We start from the raw sequence: 16,136 nt of genomic DNA on the forward strand, positions 1-16,136 counted from the left end.
TCAACTAATGTCAAATATAGATGAATAAACATTACACGGTCACTTCATTCTTTATAGCATCTGTAAGAACAAATTGAATTCATACAATATCCATATTAGCCATGATTAACAAGCAAGATATATTCCGCGGTCGCTACGCATCATCTAATCTTATTTAAATCAACAAAATTCAGCAAAGCATTTGCACTGCACAGAACTCTGAGGGTCGAAGGAAAACCTACTTCATATTTCAACTGGATCGAATTGAATGTTTTTCTTGAGTTCGCAGGTCGCAATTTATTCAGCTTTACACTTTGCTTTATCTAGGGCGGTTTTTTTTATAGAGCAAAAGGCGTCCATTCATCCCCAAAAAGGCGGAGTATCGACGCTTCGGATTTTTCTTTGTCGAGTTTGACGTTCACAAATGCGGGGCCATTATTTTACGGGGGAAGGTGAGGAATAGGAAAAGGAGGATGGGGTGGAAATGTGGGGAATTTTGAGCTGGGGGAAAATATATCCATAGAAGAATGACAGATCGAGTTTGAAGAAATGAATAAAAAGTTCTGATAGAATAATGCCTGAGGGAACAATATCTACACTTAAGAATGAGGGAAACGGAAGAAGCGAGGATATTTTCAAGGGAGGATGAGGAAATGAGAAATTAGAGATTACATAAGTAAGAATTAGGAATATGTTTTAAAGACGAGTAGTATGTATATTTTGCCAAAATGGAATGAAAATCGAATGGCGTATGGAGGTTGAAATGAAGAATGTATCGAAGGAGTGAGAAACCGTGAAACTAATTTTACGATGCTGTATATAATGGAACGATTCGAAGTGGTTTGTTATCCGCAATTTTATTCTGGCAAAATGCAAAACGGAATGAATCCAATTTCTTTATGAATATAGTAAGTTAATGGGCCTTTATCTTAATTATCGGCCTATAGATCTTCATGCAGTTAGAAATGATGAATAATTACGTTAATTCATCGTGAGTAGCAACCATCTTCTGAACGCTAACAATAAATAACTGCGAAATTCAAGCAATCGAGGCGAATATAAAGAAGAAGAACAAACACAAGCTTCACCAATGCCTATTATTTAGGTTATAATAATACAAATAATTGCGACCTGCCTGAGGGTCTGAAGCAAAATACGAGGGAAGGACACGCGATGTGGGCCTCTTTATTCATTCAATTAGAATTTCACAAAGGAACAAAGGGTTCGAGACGAGCACTTATTCTGACTGACAATAATAGTAATGTTGATTGTATTATAGTAATAATAATATATCATTTGCGGCCTAGAATACAACTGCATATAAAGAAACATCAGTTCTGTGTCGGTCGATTGTGTGGGTGAATTTGGGAGTCACAAAACAACTTAATTCAGGATATTTCATCTCAAATAATATTTTTTTAAATATCGTTCAGGATATTTAAAATCATAGGCGTGGATAATTTGACCAGTAGATAAAAAGTTCTTAACGTGGTTTTCTTGCAAATAAATACGTAGGAAAAATGCCGAACAGAAAAAGCTGCAATTCCGAATATGGACTCTAATGCGTTTTGCACAACTTTTCAGGTTTAGCATGGTATATTTTTCACGATTTAGCGGAAGAGAAAAAAATGAAAGTGAAAAGTTCCTTGCTTATCTCGTAGATGAGACTATTTTAGCAAATGGAAGAGTTTAATGTAAGATTTTCAAAGTAGAAGAATCAAAATTATTTCAAAATTTCATTAAATTTTCAAATTAGAAGAATCATTTACTGAAATCCAATTCGAAGACATAACCGGCAAATTGTTGTTGGTTATCCTTGTATGGCTACAACGCAAGAAAGGATTCGGCAGAGTCATGTATTATCTCAAAACTTTCAATTGGACGAAGCAACTTGGGATTGAGCATTTGGACTGTAGAACTTGACATCGCGACATAGTTTATTGCTAATATTGAACGGGACCGCGCAGACAAGTGAGTGAAAAACGACCACTGAAGAAAAAGAAACGTCACTTACGTGTCCGCATCACATAAACAATGTTATTCCTATGGAGGTACGGGAAACCGATCGCTTTCTCGCAAACGCGTAATAAAATAATAGACCGATGCTGTATAGGCAGACAGAGAAGCAGAGATAAAGTACGAGGGATAGATGCTTTGTATATGTTTTCGAAGGAACATTATGCAAAGCTGATCTATATATAATGCATCGAATACAATGCTATTCTTACGACAGAATTACAAGAGCCGAAGACAGGAACGGCAAGACCAGGGCTGGCGCCGGTGCTACATATTTATTTGAATATCGGTTATGGATATTTAGATTTTTTCGATAGCAATGTGACTGTTTTGGGATAGATTTTATTGTTAATGTTTCGGGAGATTTTCTGCGCTTGGATGGTCGATGTAAACTAGAAAACGAATTCCGTACGAGAAGAATGAAAGAATTGTATATGATGCATATAGTTTGTGTTGACTTTGCTTATTTTTATCAGATTTATTAACAAATAAATCACTGAACATATTTAACATCAGGAGTTATGGAAAAATGGCATAAATACATTATATTTGTGCTGAAAAAAATATCGGCAAAACTAGAAGATAATTTAAACAAAATATGAAAATGTTACACTGAGAAAGCAAAATTTTTAATTCAAAATTAATAATACTGGACATTTTCATCATAGGTAGAAATTTGTATAACTTAATCTGTACCAGAATCGTTTTCCAATAGACAAAAAATATAAAATTTTTGTCAAAACAAAACGGGTAACTGCTATAAAAAGTAGCATTGAAGAAAATAAACAAAAACAGTTCAAATAATACTGCAGTGAGTGCTTCAGTTAAAAAATAAAAGACTGAGATTGACGCACAAAAATTGAAATAAAATATTCAATATGAGCGAAGAAATCGTATGAACAAAGATGCGAGATAAAGAGGGAGGTTGCGAAAGTAATAAACTGGAAATCAAATGATACAGAACAACATGGACAGAGGAAGAGATGGATAAAGTTGTGTGGTGACCGATGAAGTGGAAAGTAGGCAGAGATGGGGGAGCCAAGATAGTGGAGTTGGGATAGAGAAGGTGGAGCAGGGATAGAGATGGTGAAGTAGGGACGGAGATGGTGGAGTAGGGATGGAGATGGTGGAGAGGGCTGAGTCCTGCGCGACTATGACGAACGAGCTTGATAAGGCATTGCTAGGCTCGAAGCTTGGGCCATTTATTCATATCAAGCCTAATGGTTATATAATAATAGGTACACTGAAAGAAATGGATGACTTAAAATTGGCTCGCTTCAATGCTCGCCTGTGAGCTACAAGACGCTTCACAAATGAGGTCTCCTGCTGGTATGTTGCTTTTACATTTTTGCTTTCCGATTTGCTAAGCTGGTCAGGTATGTTTATTTTGTTGATGTTGTTGATTTACAAATGTCTTAGATTAGATATAATTGAACATTGGAGGCTGAGTGAAATATTCCTGTCATTAGATTTAGATGAAAGATTTTCTAATGTAAATGATTCAAAACTATAGACCAATCAAACATGCAAAGAATTTGGTGAAAGCTTCGTCGTTTTTGAGCTAAAAATAAAGTAATTGTTCCATGTAGAGCCTTGCAATAAAATCCTTGCGATCATGAATATTCAAATCAATAACTTTATATTCATCTAGAGATAAAATTAATTTGAAAAAAGTTCTTCATAAATTAACTCGTTATTCCGTCCAGTGCAATTTGACTTATCAAAATATCATTCAGATGTGCTATTGTTCAATGGAAATAACACGCATGAATGTGTAACACAGTTATACTCAAAAATTATTACGCCATTTACTGGATATAGGATAAGTAAAATTGCTCGGAAAAAATTATCTGTGAAACCTTCGAAATTAATAATCAATGGCGGTAGCTTGTTGTGAACCTTGTATAACTCCGGCATAATATTCTAACTGAAACCAAAAATACAAAAAATAAAGATTGCCAAACATTTGGATATAATATGTCGACTTACGTTCATCGTTTTAAATGTATCGCCATGTTCAAGACAAGATAGTTTCAAGCACCACGATACAACACGAGAAATAATCGTTATTTTCGACATTAACGCACAGATCAACGAGCTTCAACCAAAAGTCTAGAATAAAAGATAAATCCGTTTAATTCAAATAGAGTTCATCTAAGAATTAAACGATGCACATAGATATAAAAATATAATACTAATTGCATGTTCAGAATTACTTCGAAAAAATTGCGTATCCAAAAATCCATTACTTTTTCCGATTTCCATGAGATTTACCAGCAAAGTTCGATGTAAGGGTCAACTTCTACATTCTCAACCCAGTTAAAATTTAGGGCAGGGAATAGAGCAGGCCGTCGCCGGCTGCAGAGCCGGCGTAGAGACGCGACAGAGCAGCGATAGAGCAGAAATGTCCGCTTTAGAGACGATATCGCCAGCCGCGTATCAGCGCTAATTAGCTTCTGAGTACCTGCCCAGGTGTGCTCTGTCCTGCCGTCACGCAGCCCTTAAACTATCTGCAAACGTCGACTGAAGCTCCGGGATCCGAACGCAGGTTCTCCGCGTCGTAGTTCAAGCCTGTACCAGTTGACCGCGCGGACACCTTACCAGCCTAGGCTCTATGAACTACTTAACTATAATACGGAACAAATGACTCGCGTTGATCGGGAAATAGCTATATTTGTGGTTGAACTTGATAGATATTATTCATAATGCACTAATTTTAAAAAATCAACAAAGTAGCCAGTCGTATGATCCCGTCAGTTAGATGTAAGTGAGTATTAGAGCTAAATTTGTTTAGTAATTTATCTTATTGCATTAGCTTCATATCATGCGATAGTTTGATAGGAAAATTAACAACGTACGCAAATCATTAGTCTACTGAAATCGCAAGTTCTCCAAGAGTTTTAATGCAAAGAAAGCGCCAAATAAATTCACCAAATCTTCAATGAAAACGTTTCGGCGACCTCGGTATTTTCTTTGCTCTAACATTTACTGTTATTAACGCGTTTTCTGTATATCCATGTTAGAAAACTTTCTCGTGATAAACTGATTGAGATCTCGCTTTAGCAAAGCGTGAATGACCTTCAACGTTTCTGTTAGAGTGTTAAAACTGGAAGAGCATATAAAATTCTTACGTAATTCGAAGTATTAAAATACTTACGTGAAATAAATATCACAAATGGCACCGGAAATTGGCCCAAAATATCGTGCTATGCGAATGAACTAGATGGAGCATGGAGGATGAAGTTCATTCTCTCGTCACTGTTTCCAACCCCTACCCCTCCTCCCTCTCTCAAAACCCCCCCCATACACGGCCTGCTAGCTGCTCTGCCCAGCTCCCTGCCGGACAATCCCAAGTACCAGCGCTAAAACAGCGCAGAGTTTCGGCCCTGCCGAGCTGCTAGAATTTTGTCTCTGTATCAGCCATGGCGCAGCGCAGTTTTAGGGATAGATGGCCGGTTATTGTTTCACGGCTCCATCCTGCTAAAGCGCGACCAGCCCGGCTAAACCCGGCGCCGGTCTCGGCTCAAAATTTTAACTGGGAAAGACTGCACAAAAACTTACATTGATGGCGTCCTTGCAATCAGCTTATATTGAGACTAGAATCTAGTGTACAAAGAGAAGAACATGCCGCTTGAAAAGCTGGTGGATTTAATTACAAGTTTGAGGCTTCAATCATCAGTTTCATCAGGTGATCACAGTGGTCTTTTCAATGGGGTGGGCGAAAATATGCAAACGTTCAATATGATCAGTTTCAGAAGGTGTTGAGTGATTGCTGTAGCTTGATCAATGGGCTCACACATACGAAATTTCCAGAATTTTCTCCTACACAAGTGTTCTAATTTGACGAGTGTTGAGATTTTCCCCAAGTAAATGGCACCGACGTCAAGTCTAGAAACACATGCTACTAATTACTGAACCAATTGCAATCCTTAAGTTCGACTGTTTAACCGAGTATGGTCTCTCAAGGCCTCTCAAGGACCGAAACGCTACAAACAGATTTTTCCGATGAATGTTGTGACGTTCACTTTCCTTAATATATTCGTTGGAAAGCGACTTCAATATTCACGCGCTGCTTCATTCATATCTCACATGATGAGAGTTTACAACCAGTAAAATAATCCAGACTCGTGCGCTTTTTTGTTATAGTCACGGAGCGTATCGGCACTGTAGCACTAATGCTAAATTATTTATTACTAAACATTGGAAGCTTTCGAGGCAATTCTCGATGAAGGTTATGAAGTTCATTATACGAAAGTGATTACCAAAAATAGTATTACCTGCATTGAGTATTGTCTGTAGTAGCCATTGCTCAACATGGCTTCGTGTACATTATCGGTACATTAGCGTATGTCTTAGCGATAGCAATGATTTACCGTTAGACCGTTCAGGAAAATAAATGGAATGCCATGTTTTAAAATATTACACTGAACGATCGATGTCTTAGAAAGTCCATTAACTTTGAAATGCGAGTAAGTCTTCTTATAGATTACTCAAAGTGATCTCCACACAATGTTCCCGAAACCTGCATTTATTTGAGCGATTATTTCAGAATTGTTCCAGATAAATTATCGGTAAAGACTGGTATAAGTTTAGTGTTTCTACGAACAGACTTGTCCATAAGTGACAATTTAAGTATTGGACGAATCGAGCTGCCGTAATGGATACTTGGTTCACTCGACAGGCAGTTTACAAGCATGGACGCTCAACCGACTTGTGTTCTCTATTGACATTGTACTTGAAATTATAATTTTGCGTGCCTAGGTAGACTACAGAGAGGTCGAGGATAAGCATGAGAAGGACCAGCAACATTACAGGCATAGACGGGAAGGACGGTAGAGTTGTACTTTACTGAGGAGTAGAGTTAAGGGTTGCCGCAACACATGGTTGTGGGGCAAGACGTGGAAACAGGTAAGTGGAGAGAAGGCAAGGATAAAGAGGGGAATTATTGAAGGGGTATAGACGAGAAGGGTTAAGCAATGAGCAAGTGAGAGTAAGTCATTCAAGGATCCAGTGATAGTGATGGGCGGGATAATAATACGACGTGATAGGGATGGCGGTAGGCATCACCATCAGGGTAAACGACTGAGACTTGAGACGGTTAGGTATAGAAAGCAAGCAACGGCTATGGTACAGACGGTTGGGTATAGAAAGCAAGCAACGGCTATGGTACAGACGGTTGGGTATAGAAAGCAAGCAACGGCTATGGTACAGACGGTTGGGTATAGACAGCAATGGACGGGTATGGTACAGACGGTTTTAGGTATAGACAGCAAGCTATGGGTATGGTACAGACGGTTAGGTATAGACAGCAAGCGACGGGTTTGGTACAGACGGTTAGTTATGGACAGCAAGAGACGGGTATGGTACAGACGGTTAGGTATAGACAGCAAGCGATGGGTATGGTACAGACGGTTAGGTATAGACAGCAAAGGACGGGTATGGTACAGACGGTTGGGTATAGACAGCAAGCGACGGGTGTGGTACAGACGGTTGGGTATAGACAGCAAGGTACGTACGGGTTTGGTACAGACGGTTAGGTATAGACAGCAAGAGACGGGTATGGTACAGACGGTTAGGTATAGACAGCAAGCGACGGGCAGAGAGATGATGGCCACTAAGTGCGGAGTGCGGCCGGAGCTGAGCAATGGTCCGCGATAGCCTGCCTGTAAATCGTTCTGTATCTTATGAAGTCAACTAATGCGTTTTATCCGCACTGCGCTGGCGCTGATTAATCGTCCGTGCGATGAGAGCTCGGCTAGTTCGGCGTCACTTGGGGCTGGACCTGCGCGCTCGTTTTGTTCTTCAAGATTTAGTTTTTACTATTTTGTTCTTCTTTCAAGAATGTTTCACATTCCGTGTGCTGGATTGTTCTGCATTCACGAAAGTTAGTGAGAGACGAACGACTCATTAATTGATAACATTTTGGGCTTTACATTCGTCTTATATTGAAAGAAGATACCTCATTAATGACGTAAGGAGAATTTGATTTTCGCTATCTAAGGTCTGATTAGAAGGGTTATGAGAACGAACAGTGGAATTGGGCTTAAAGCGTAGCTATTTCTCTGAAATAATCTCAAAAGTCTGAAACCAGCACCTGACCTTTTGAATACTCTCACATAATAATTTGTTCACGTTTAAACCAGAACCAAAAGACATAGAATATTCCTACTCAAAAACTCAAGCATTGGGAGTCCGGAATATCGTAAAAACATGCGCTATGTTTAGACTCGTAACTCATAAGACCAGGAGGTGGTGCGCTACATAGCAATTGTCGGTCGAACTTTGACTCGCGAGTGCGTTTTTAGTTTAGCGGCATCACGCTTGGTCTGTATTTGCGGCGTGTACACATGATTTAATACACTGATAAAATTCACTACACACACAAGACTTTAGCTGGCCAGAATGCAAGAAGGATCTGAAGGTGCGATAAGACTTAGAGGGAACGAAGAGACTTGGAATACGTAAAAAAGATAAGGACGCGTGAGCAACGGCAAAGATAACAAAGTCTGAAGAAATAATTACGTACGACTAAAGACGAGCGTTCTTATGTGAAATTGCAGGCTTCACTTGGATTTAAATCTTCAAGTAAATGCATAGATATAATTAACAAAGTAAATAAATAATGTCGAAGTCATAATTATATCCAATTGAATAAGATTTAATGTAGCTGAAAGAGAGACATTTTCAAAATAAAATTAAGCAACCGAGGTTAAAAAATTCAAACGCAAATAATTCGATATTTTCCAAAATAATTTACTATGGTCAAAATTAAAAAAACACAAGTAAGAACTAAAGCTATAAAAAATCATAAATCACACAAAAAAAATAAGTAACACAATAGTTAAGAAATCAAAACATGTTTGAAACGAACACAAATTTTCGGGACGAACGAAGGATGTAACAATTGTTGGATGGAAGGATACAATGAGTAGGATAAAATATTCATGATAAATAATTGAAATGAAATAGACAGAAAAAATACAAGTTATTTCTGTGATGTTTTTAAGAATAATTTTTCATATTATTTAAATTTTTGTCTTTAATAGACTTTGGCTGTAAGAAAATTTCATTAAAACAATTTTATCATTTAATAATTATAATCAACAATTTGCTCGTCAAGGGAAATCTCGTGATTTTTATATGCATAAATAACGATTAAAATTAAAACAGACGAAATATGTCTGAGTTAAATGCATTCATAAACATTTTATTTTAAATAAAAACTTTGAATAGAGAATTCGATCTGTGCACTGCAATATTCAGATATCAAGCACAAACATCGATCACTTGTGTACAGTAAAAGAACAGAACGTGTTCACAGAAATAACCACAAGTGTTTTCTGATAAGAGAACAAATGTGAAATATTCAATACAAATGCAGACAAAGAACATAAAATAAATGTAATAAATGTCCAGCATGAGCAGTAAACTATCAGACACGATCAAATAAGAGAATTAAATGAAATTTTCATCAATAAATATTGACGAAAATAAAAACAAAGCAACGAACCAAAATTATTGAATCGCGACGAAATAATAGAATAAAAATGTAATCGAGAAAAATTAACATGAGATTTTGAAAGAATAATATTACTGAATATGTAACTTTCGACTTAACCAAAAAATAATTTTCAGGAAAAAGCTAAAAGAATTTAATAATTTCATGAAAATATATTTATCGAAATACAGTAAATAACTTCGATTCAACCCAAAAATAATTTTTAGGAAAAAGCCAAACGAATAGAATAATTTTGTGAAAATCTATTCATCTAAATACCGTAAATAACTTCGATTCAACCCAAAAAATAATTTTCAGGAAAAAGCCAAAAGAATTGAATAATTTCATGAAAATCTATTTATTGAAATACCATTAATAACTGATAATAACTTATAATAAATAAAATAATAACATAACTGTTCACATTCAGCTTACCTGCCATGGACGTTCCCATCCAGTGGTGCGACGACTCCAGCAGTTTCGCCTGAAAAGATAAAATTTTTTTATTAATTAAACACATTTTGAAAATCACAGTACACATAAAATTTATTATCTTTACGTACGGAAATTAAATTCGATTCGATCTGGTCTTATTGAACGCGAAGATAATGCAAACATAGTTTTATTTTCAAGCAGACCGAATTGTACGTAGCACAAGAGCCCTAGAATTGTTGTAATACATTCTCCGTGACTAAAGCCACACTATTGTATGCAGATGATACAGGAAGCTGTCAGGTATCGTTGTTATCACTCCTTCTAAAAATATACAAATGAAGAGTTGACTATTCATTTTTTGGTTTCAACTATTATATTCATCAAATTAATAGTTGACGACTATTTTCGTTCACTCCTCCTAATGGTGAAATTTATCATAGTATACGTACACCGTTATTGAAATCGTATCGCCATTATAGTATGAAAGAGTTTAACGAAAATGACATGACTCAACTATGAGAAGAAATAAAATTTTCACTCTGATTCAAGTAGGAATCTATAAACTATCGAATAATACCCTAATATTATCTAATTTATATAGCCATCTCGATAGTAGAAAATCTCGAATAATTTTGGTGGTTATCGAGAAGTTCAGCTAGCGAAGGAACAATAAAAAGAACCAGACGAATTAGTGCAGCGAGCACGGAATTAAAATTTGGATCAATTTATTCTCATTGAGGGCAAATTAAAGCACATTAGCAAAATAGAACAACGTCGGGGCAACTTTGTTCAATTCAGCGATCATTGAGTTCTTGGCGAAGAAGCGACGGACTTGGCAATGCGATACCTACAGTAGACCAAAACTTGCTGAATAATGGAGCCCTCGCAATGCTATTCCTACGGCGGAACGAAGCTAGGGGCGAATTTTACGCGAGTGATCGAGGCATCGAAGAGCTTAATTTGATTTAATTCGAATCGCATTATTGTTAATTTTGGGGCTTATATTATGAAGGCAGGTTTAGTGTGGGGCGCTGAACTGCGGTGTGGCCTGGCGAGAAGAAGGCTGGGTAGAAAGGGAGAAAGGAGAAGGAAAATTGAGAGAATAAAGAGCAATGTGCGAGAAATTGTAACGATTGAAAATCAAGGTAGGAGAATTAGAAGTAATTACGAGTGAGCTGGGATTGGAATAATATAATGAAAACGTTAATAACTTAGACACCGAGATGGAAAGGAAAATTTCGACTAAACGAAGTATAATTGAATTTGATAAAATCATTGGAAAACTGCAAGCAGATAACACAAATTTTCAGGACTCATTGTCATGAAAACATGAAACCAACTTAAACATAGAAAAATCCTTACGATAAATAACTTTTATCAAGTTGTCTGAATAATAAGCAGTATTATTCATATTATATAAGCATTATTATTATTATTATTATTATTATTATTATTATATTATTATTGAATAATAAGCATTATTATTAATAATAATAAGCATTATTATTATTATTTTTTAAGCTAAAATCAAAACACTAAATCTTTAAAAAATAAACAAAAAGAAACACGATAAAAAAAATCCCGAAAATAAAACGAAAATCCAAAGAGCAAAGAAGTCAAATGAGGGAAATTCACGTCGCAGATTGGATGGGCCAGGCCATTGATTCATCAGAGGCTGAACAATTAAACGAAATACTGACGGCACAAAACTGCTGATGAGCTCATCTTATGTTATTATGCGGGGCTGTGGGGGCTGTGGGGGGTTGGAATGGGGAGAGTTGGAATGGGGGAGAGTTGGAATGGGGGAGAGTTGGAATGGGAGTTGGAATTGGGAATAGTTGGGATGGGTAAGTTGTGATAGGCGATACAAGCCTCGTTCCGTTTCATGCTAAAGTGCTGCTGATATCCAATGAAAATATACAAGAATTTTCGGTACTTTTCTCTGCATTTCTTCTGCTTTTAATTACATTTTCTTACTGAGTATTGATAACTTTAATGCTGCAAGTGTTATAGCTTCAATAATGTTGAACCTGAGGAGGATATTCATAAATTTTGTAGTTTCAGCGACCAAAAATTATTGAAGTCAGGCAAGTGAACAGACAAACTCTACTACAAAGGAGTAATAAATATATTTTCTACTTAAATTATTGGGCTGAAAATAATATACTGCCATTTATTGGAGTAGATTCTACCAATCAAAAAAATTTTCTGTCAATAATTGGCCAAAGCTCACTCAAGCTGACGGTGAAACCATTCCGCTAATGTGGTTGAGAAGAAAAATCACGGCTTGTCAATTATAGTGAACGGCATTTACTCAAGAGCTTATTGCCATGGATTGCTATAGCAGCGTAGAAGTAATGGCAGAACAAAACGGAATAACTTTCAAGTAATTTCTAATTCAGTCTAGATTTAGACACCATGTAATTCTGTGGAATAATCGTCGAAAGCTTTTACGGAGACCGTGATGAGTCGACACAACAATGATCAATATTTGTTATATTACAAGAATCGATTAAAAGCTCTCTAGATTATTATGGTATTTAACGAGCATGGATCTTTACTTATCAAGATGGCAGGTCATGTGAACGCTTTTAGGTGCACTGAAATATAACGGAAGTCATTAACGTAAGTAAAGTTACACCGCATCAAGGCTGATGCGCGAACCAGCAAGCGTGGAAATCAATTGAAAATGAGTTAAACGAAAGATTAGTCCAATGCACGTGAAAAGATGAAGAAGTCTTGTTCGAAAATTGTTTTCGAATAAATAAAATATGGAAATATTTTTACCTGTACCTCTCATAAACAAATTTATGTCAATTAATCGAGATAAAAAAGCTTGCAAATGATTAGAAACTGGCGGGAAATGGTCTATATAGAGCGTCTTGTTCGTACATAACTCAATGTAGCTGCTGTTTGTTTGAAATATTAGCCAGAAAAACAATCGCATTTTGTAATCTTTGGCAAAATTCACTAATTTTTTCCCCGTGTCATGACAGTATAAAGATTTTGTCGTGAACAATGAGTCGAGAAAGAATATTCTTCTTTCAATAAATAACAAACAATCAAATTACATTGTTATCATTGTTAACATCAATGCCCATAAGAACACAGAAAGAAAGAATAACTTTAAAGTATAAAGCCGTAAATTATTTCCATAAAGCTACGAAGTTTTTGCGCTATAAAGAAAAGAGAAAAGCAGGAAATGTTCAGGAAGTTAATTATATTCCGGAAATACAAAAGAAATTATAGAGGCACAAATGCGTGAAAAAAAAAAACTTAGCAAAAGCCATTCTAACACAGGAAATATAAACAAACTGTCGTATATATAATGAGATTATTTCGGCACTACTTTTCGGCTGGTAAATCATTCAGCGCGACTTTCTTCATTAGAAACGGGCGAAAAAATATTTCAAAACTGAAATAACGAAATACAAATTTGTAGCGAACCAATGACAAATTAATTATATAATAACAACGAATTAAATAAAATAACGAAACACAGTTCACGTTTTACGGAAGACACAATTTAGCCACAGAAATTCATTTCAAACATAATATAATTATATCATGAGTAGAACCACCGATTTTCACCCTTCTTAATTCAGCGTTGCTTGCCTGCTGCCTCTTTCCGAAACTCAATTATTCTCGTTGGCTCGAAGACACAACAAAAATGAGCCCCAATAACACACACTCCAGCCTCCCTTTCGTTGCCATGCAACACATCGAGCCGCTAATAATATTTCTAATACAAACCCAGACGCGCCAACACAAAAATTATTCTCCACAAAAATGGCTAAATTCAATTACGATTTCGGCGGGAATGGAAATTTGCACCGTATTCCTTCGTCGTGTCTTTATTCCTCTTCGGAATATTGTGACGCCAGTGTTTAATACGGGGAACATATAAATTGATTTTAAACTTGACAATTGTGATATCGTTGTTTGGATGAAATTTGCAACGAAGCATTAACAATGATATGCGATCATATTGAAATAAATAAATAAAATTACCAAGAGTCGACATCAATGTTTTTTTCACGGATGACGATGGGAATTAATTAATTAGATAAGCAATAATTTTGTTCTAATTATAGACAAGTAAAATAACTCGATCATCTACATAAAATAAATAATTTCGATTCAATAATTGAGTGCAGAATTCAGTGAAGCAGAAAAATCTACAGATTTAATACACTAGAACATCAGTGCTCTGCCAAGAGCAGCAGAATTTTGGAACAAAAGCATCAAAATATTGATAAAAATAATTGAAATTATGACATAAAGGCGACGGAATAATGACATTAAAGATCCAGAATGTTGATAATGGCGCAAGAAGATCAGAATTACGGCACAAGAGCATCAGAATTACGGCGCAAGAGCACAATCGTACACCGCAAAAAAGAGCTGAGCGATCAAGCGCTCAGCCCTGCTGCATCCGGCCCAGTGTATGGGCTATAATTATTCGCAGTATTAAAACGCCTCTCAATACTAATAGTGACAATGGTGAATTATTCGCCTCATCATCCTCTTTCTCGTGCAATGAACACTTGGATGCGTATAAACTCGATTAATATATACACTGTACGTTTGTGTATGGATGCAACACTTGTATTTTAGATTCGAATGTTCATCTTCGAATTAAATGTTGATATTCAGATGTACTGAAAGTTTCAGTAGTTAAAACCAAAGCAATTTAGGTTTTCCCCCAAGTATATACAGTCGACCAGAGAACTTAGATTAATTTTTTGAGTAATTCTACGTGTCTGTAGGTGTTTACTTGCATTACAACTCACTCCTGGATTGTTAGCGCATTTTCTCATTTATGGAAAAAACGCACTTTTGTGCTCGCCGTGTCCGTCAGTCCGTCCGTGACTTCACGTTTTCGTCGACGAGAAAAACTGAAGTGAGTACTGAGTTATATTTTGTAATTAACATATATTGGCAAGAGATCTGGCGCATATAACATATATTTTAAACATATATTGGCAAGAGATCTGGCGCATAGACTATTTAGGTGTATGGTTAACATTATTGCTGGGCCGAGAAAGGGTCAATAGTCAGTGGACGGCGTCACATGGCGTGCTTTAATTGAATGTGTTCGAGATCGCGTATCTCTAATGCTGAATACATTTGCATACGATCACGTTGCAGGAATTGTTGTTCACGTTAGTTTAATACTCCTACTTTTTTTCTTACATTCTCAAGACATTTCATAAATAATTGACGGGAGATTTTTCGGGCGCCAACTTCCAAGAAAAACGATTAGTGAAAGGGATTTGGCACGAGCTGAGTTTCACTCTTCATAAGCTTGGACAGTTTAAACTTGTGTACAATGTTACGAAATTAGAGGATTAAATTGATCGCTTTGTTAAATTTTTTAACTCGGCTATAATCTTGCTAATTACTAAATTGAATATTTAAATAATGTTGTTCAAAACAATGTTCGTGAAACACAATAAAATTATGAAGATGTTTTGGGATTGAATAAGAGATAAAAAAGAATCGTGGATAATACAAGGTATGTAGCTCAATGGAGATCGTGAACAATCTTCGATATCAAATGAATTAATGACATCAATCTATTAGGTTTCAATAATTTTGAACTTAATGTGAGTTTCAAAAGGAGTGAGCGAATAAATTTTTAACAAAATTATCAATATTTCATACAAAAAGGTTCATAAATTTGATTGTTTACAAAACCTTATTATAGACAAAAACCAGAATAAGTCAGTTGAAGCAATAGCATTGCGAATAAAGGGTTGTGGGTATAAAATGTGCACCCTTGGTGTACTCATTATCATATCTATTGACTGTGCTAAGCGATGCTCATGAATATTATTGATCAGGTACTCCGGAACTGAGCAATATTCAGCCGCTCATATCATCAATACCGGAATATTAAGCACGAAGTACCAAAGCCAGTGAAAGTGATGAAAAAACGAAGTACCAAAGCCAGTGAAAGTGATGAAAAAATACAGTAAAAACTGAGGATTATCACGAAAATTCAAGTGGAAACATAAAGAAACTCGAGGAGTATACATTTAAAGAACGCAGCTTCGAAGTGATACAATTGTAAAGTTTTACTGTATATAGGACGGGGAAAAACGAGACCGGGGAAATTTGCACTTTTGTGCAAAATGTACTGAAACAAGCAAAAATAATTGGGTAGCCACGTAAATTAGAATTAAGACGAGAACATATATATTAT

General features: G+C 36.1%; 1 protein-coding gene across 3 annotated transcripts in view; it reads right to left on the bottom strand.

The window, feature by feature from the left end:
- The window catches only part of LOC108681192 (protein bric-a-brac 1), a 222,293-nt gene that overhangs the window by 67,105 nt on the left and 139,052 nt on the right, over positions 1-16,136 (bottom strand). For all 3 annotated transcript variants that reach the window (XM_047881072.1, XM_018170197.2, XM_047881071.1), the window contains one exon: positions 9,929-9,977. In XM_047881072.1, the coding sequence (XP_047737028.1) occupies positions 9,929-9,977 (49 nt within the window). The remainder of the gene's footprint in view (positions 1-9,928; positions 9,978-16,136) is intronic.

This window comes from Hyalella azteca, unplaced genomic scaffold (genome assembly GCF_000764305.2).
Source record: "Hyalella azteca isolate HAZT.00-mixed unplaced genomic scaffold, Hazt_2.0.2 contig6969, whole genome shotgun sequence".
NCBI classification, from domain to species: domain Eukaryota; kingdom Metazoa; phylum Arthropoda; class Malacostraca; order Amphipoda; family Hyalellidae; genus Hyalella; species Hyalella azteca.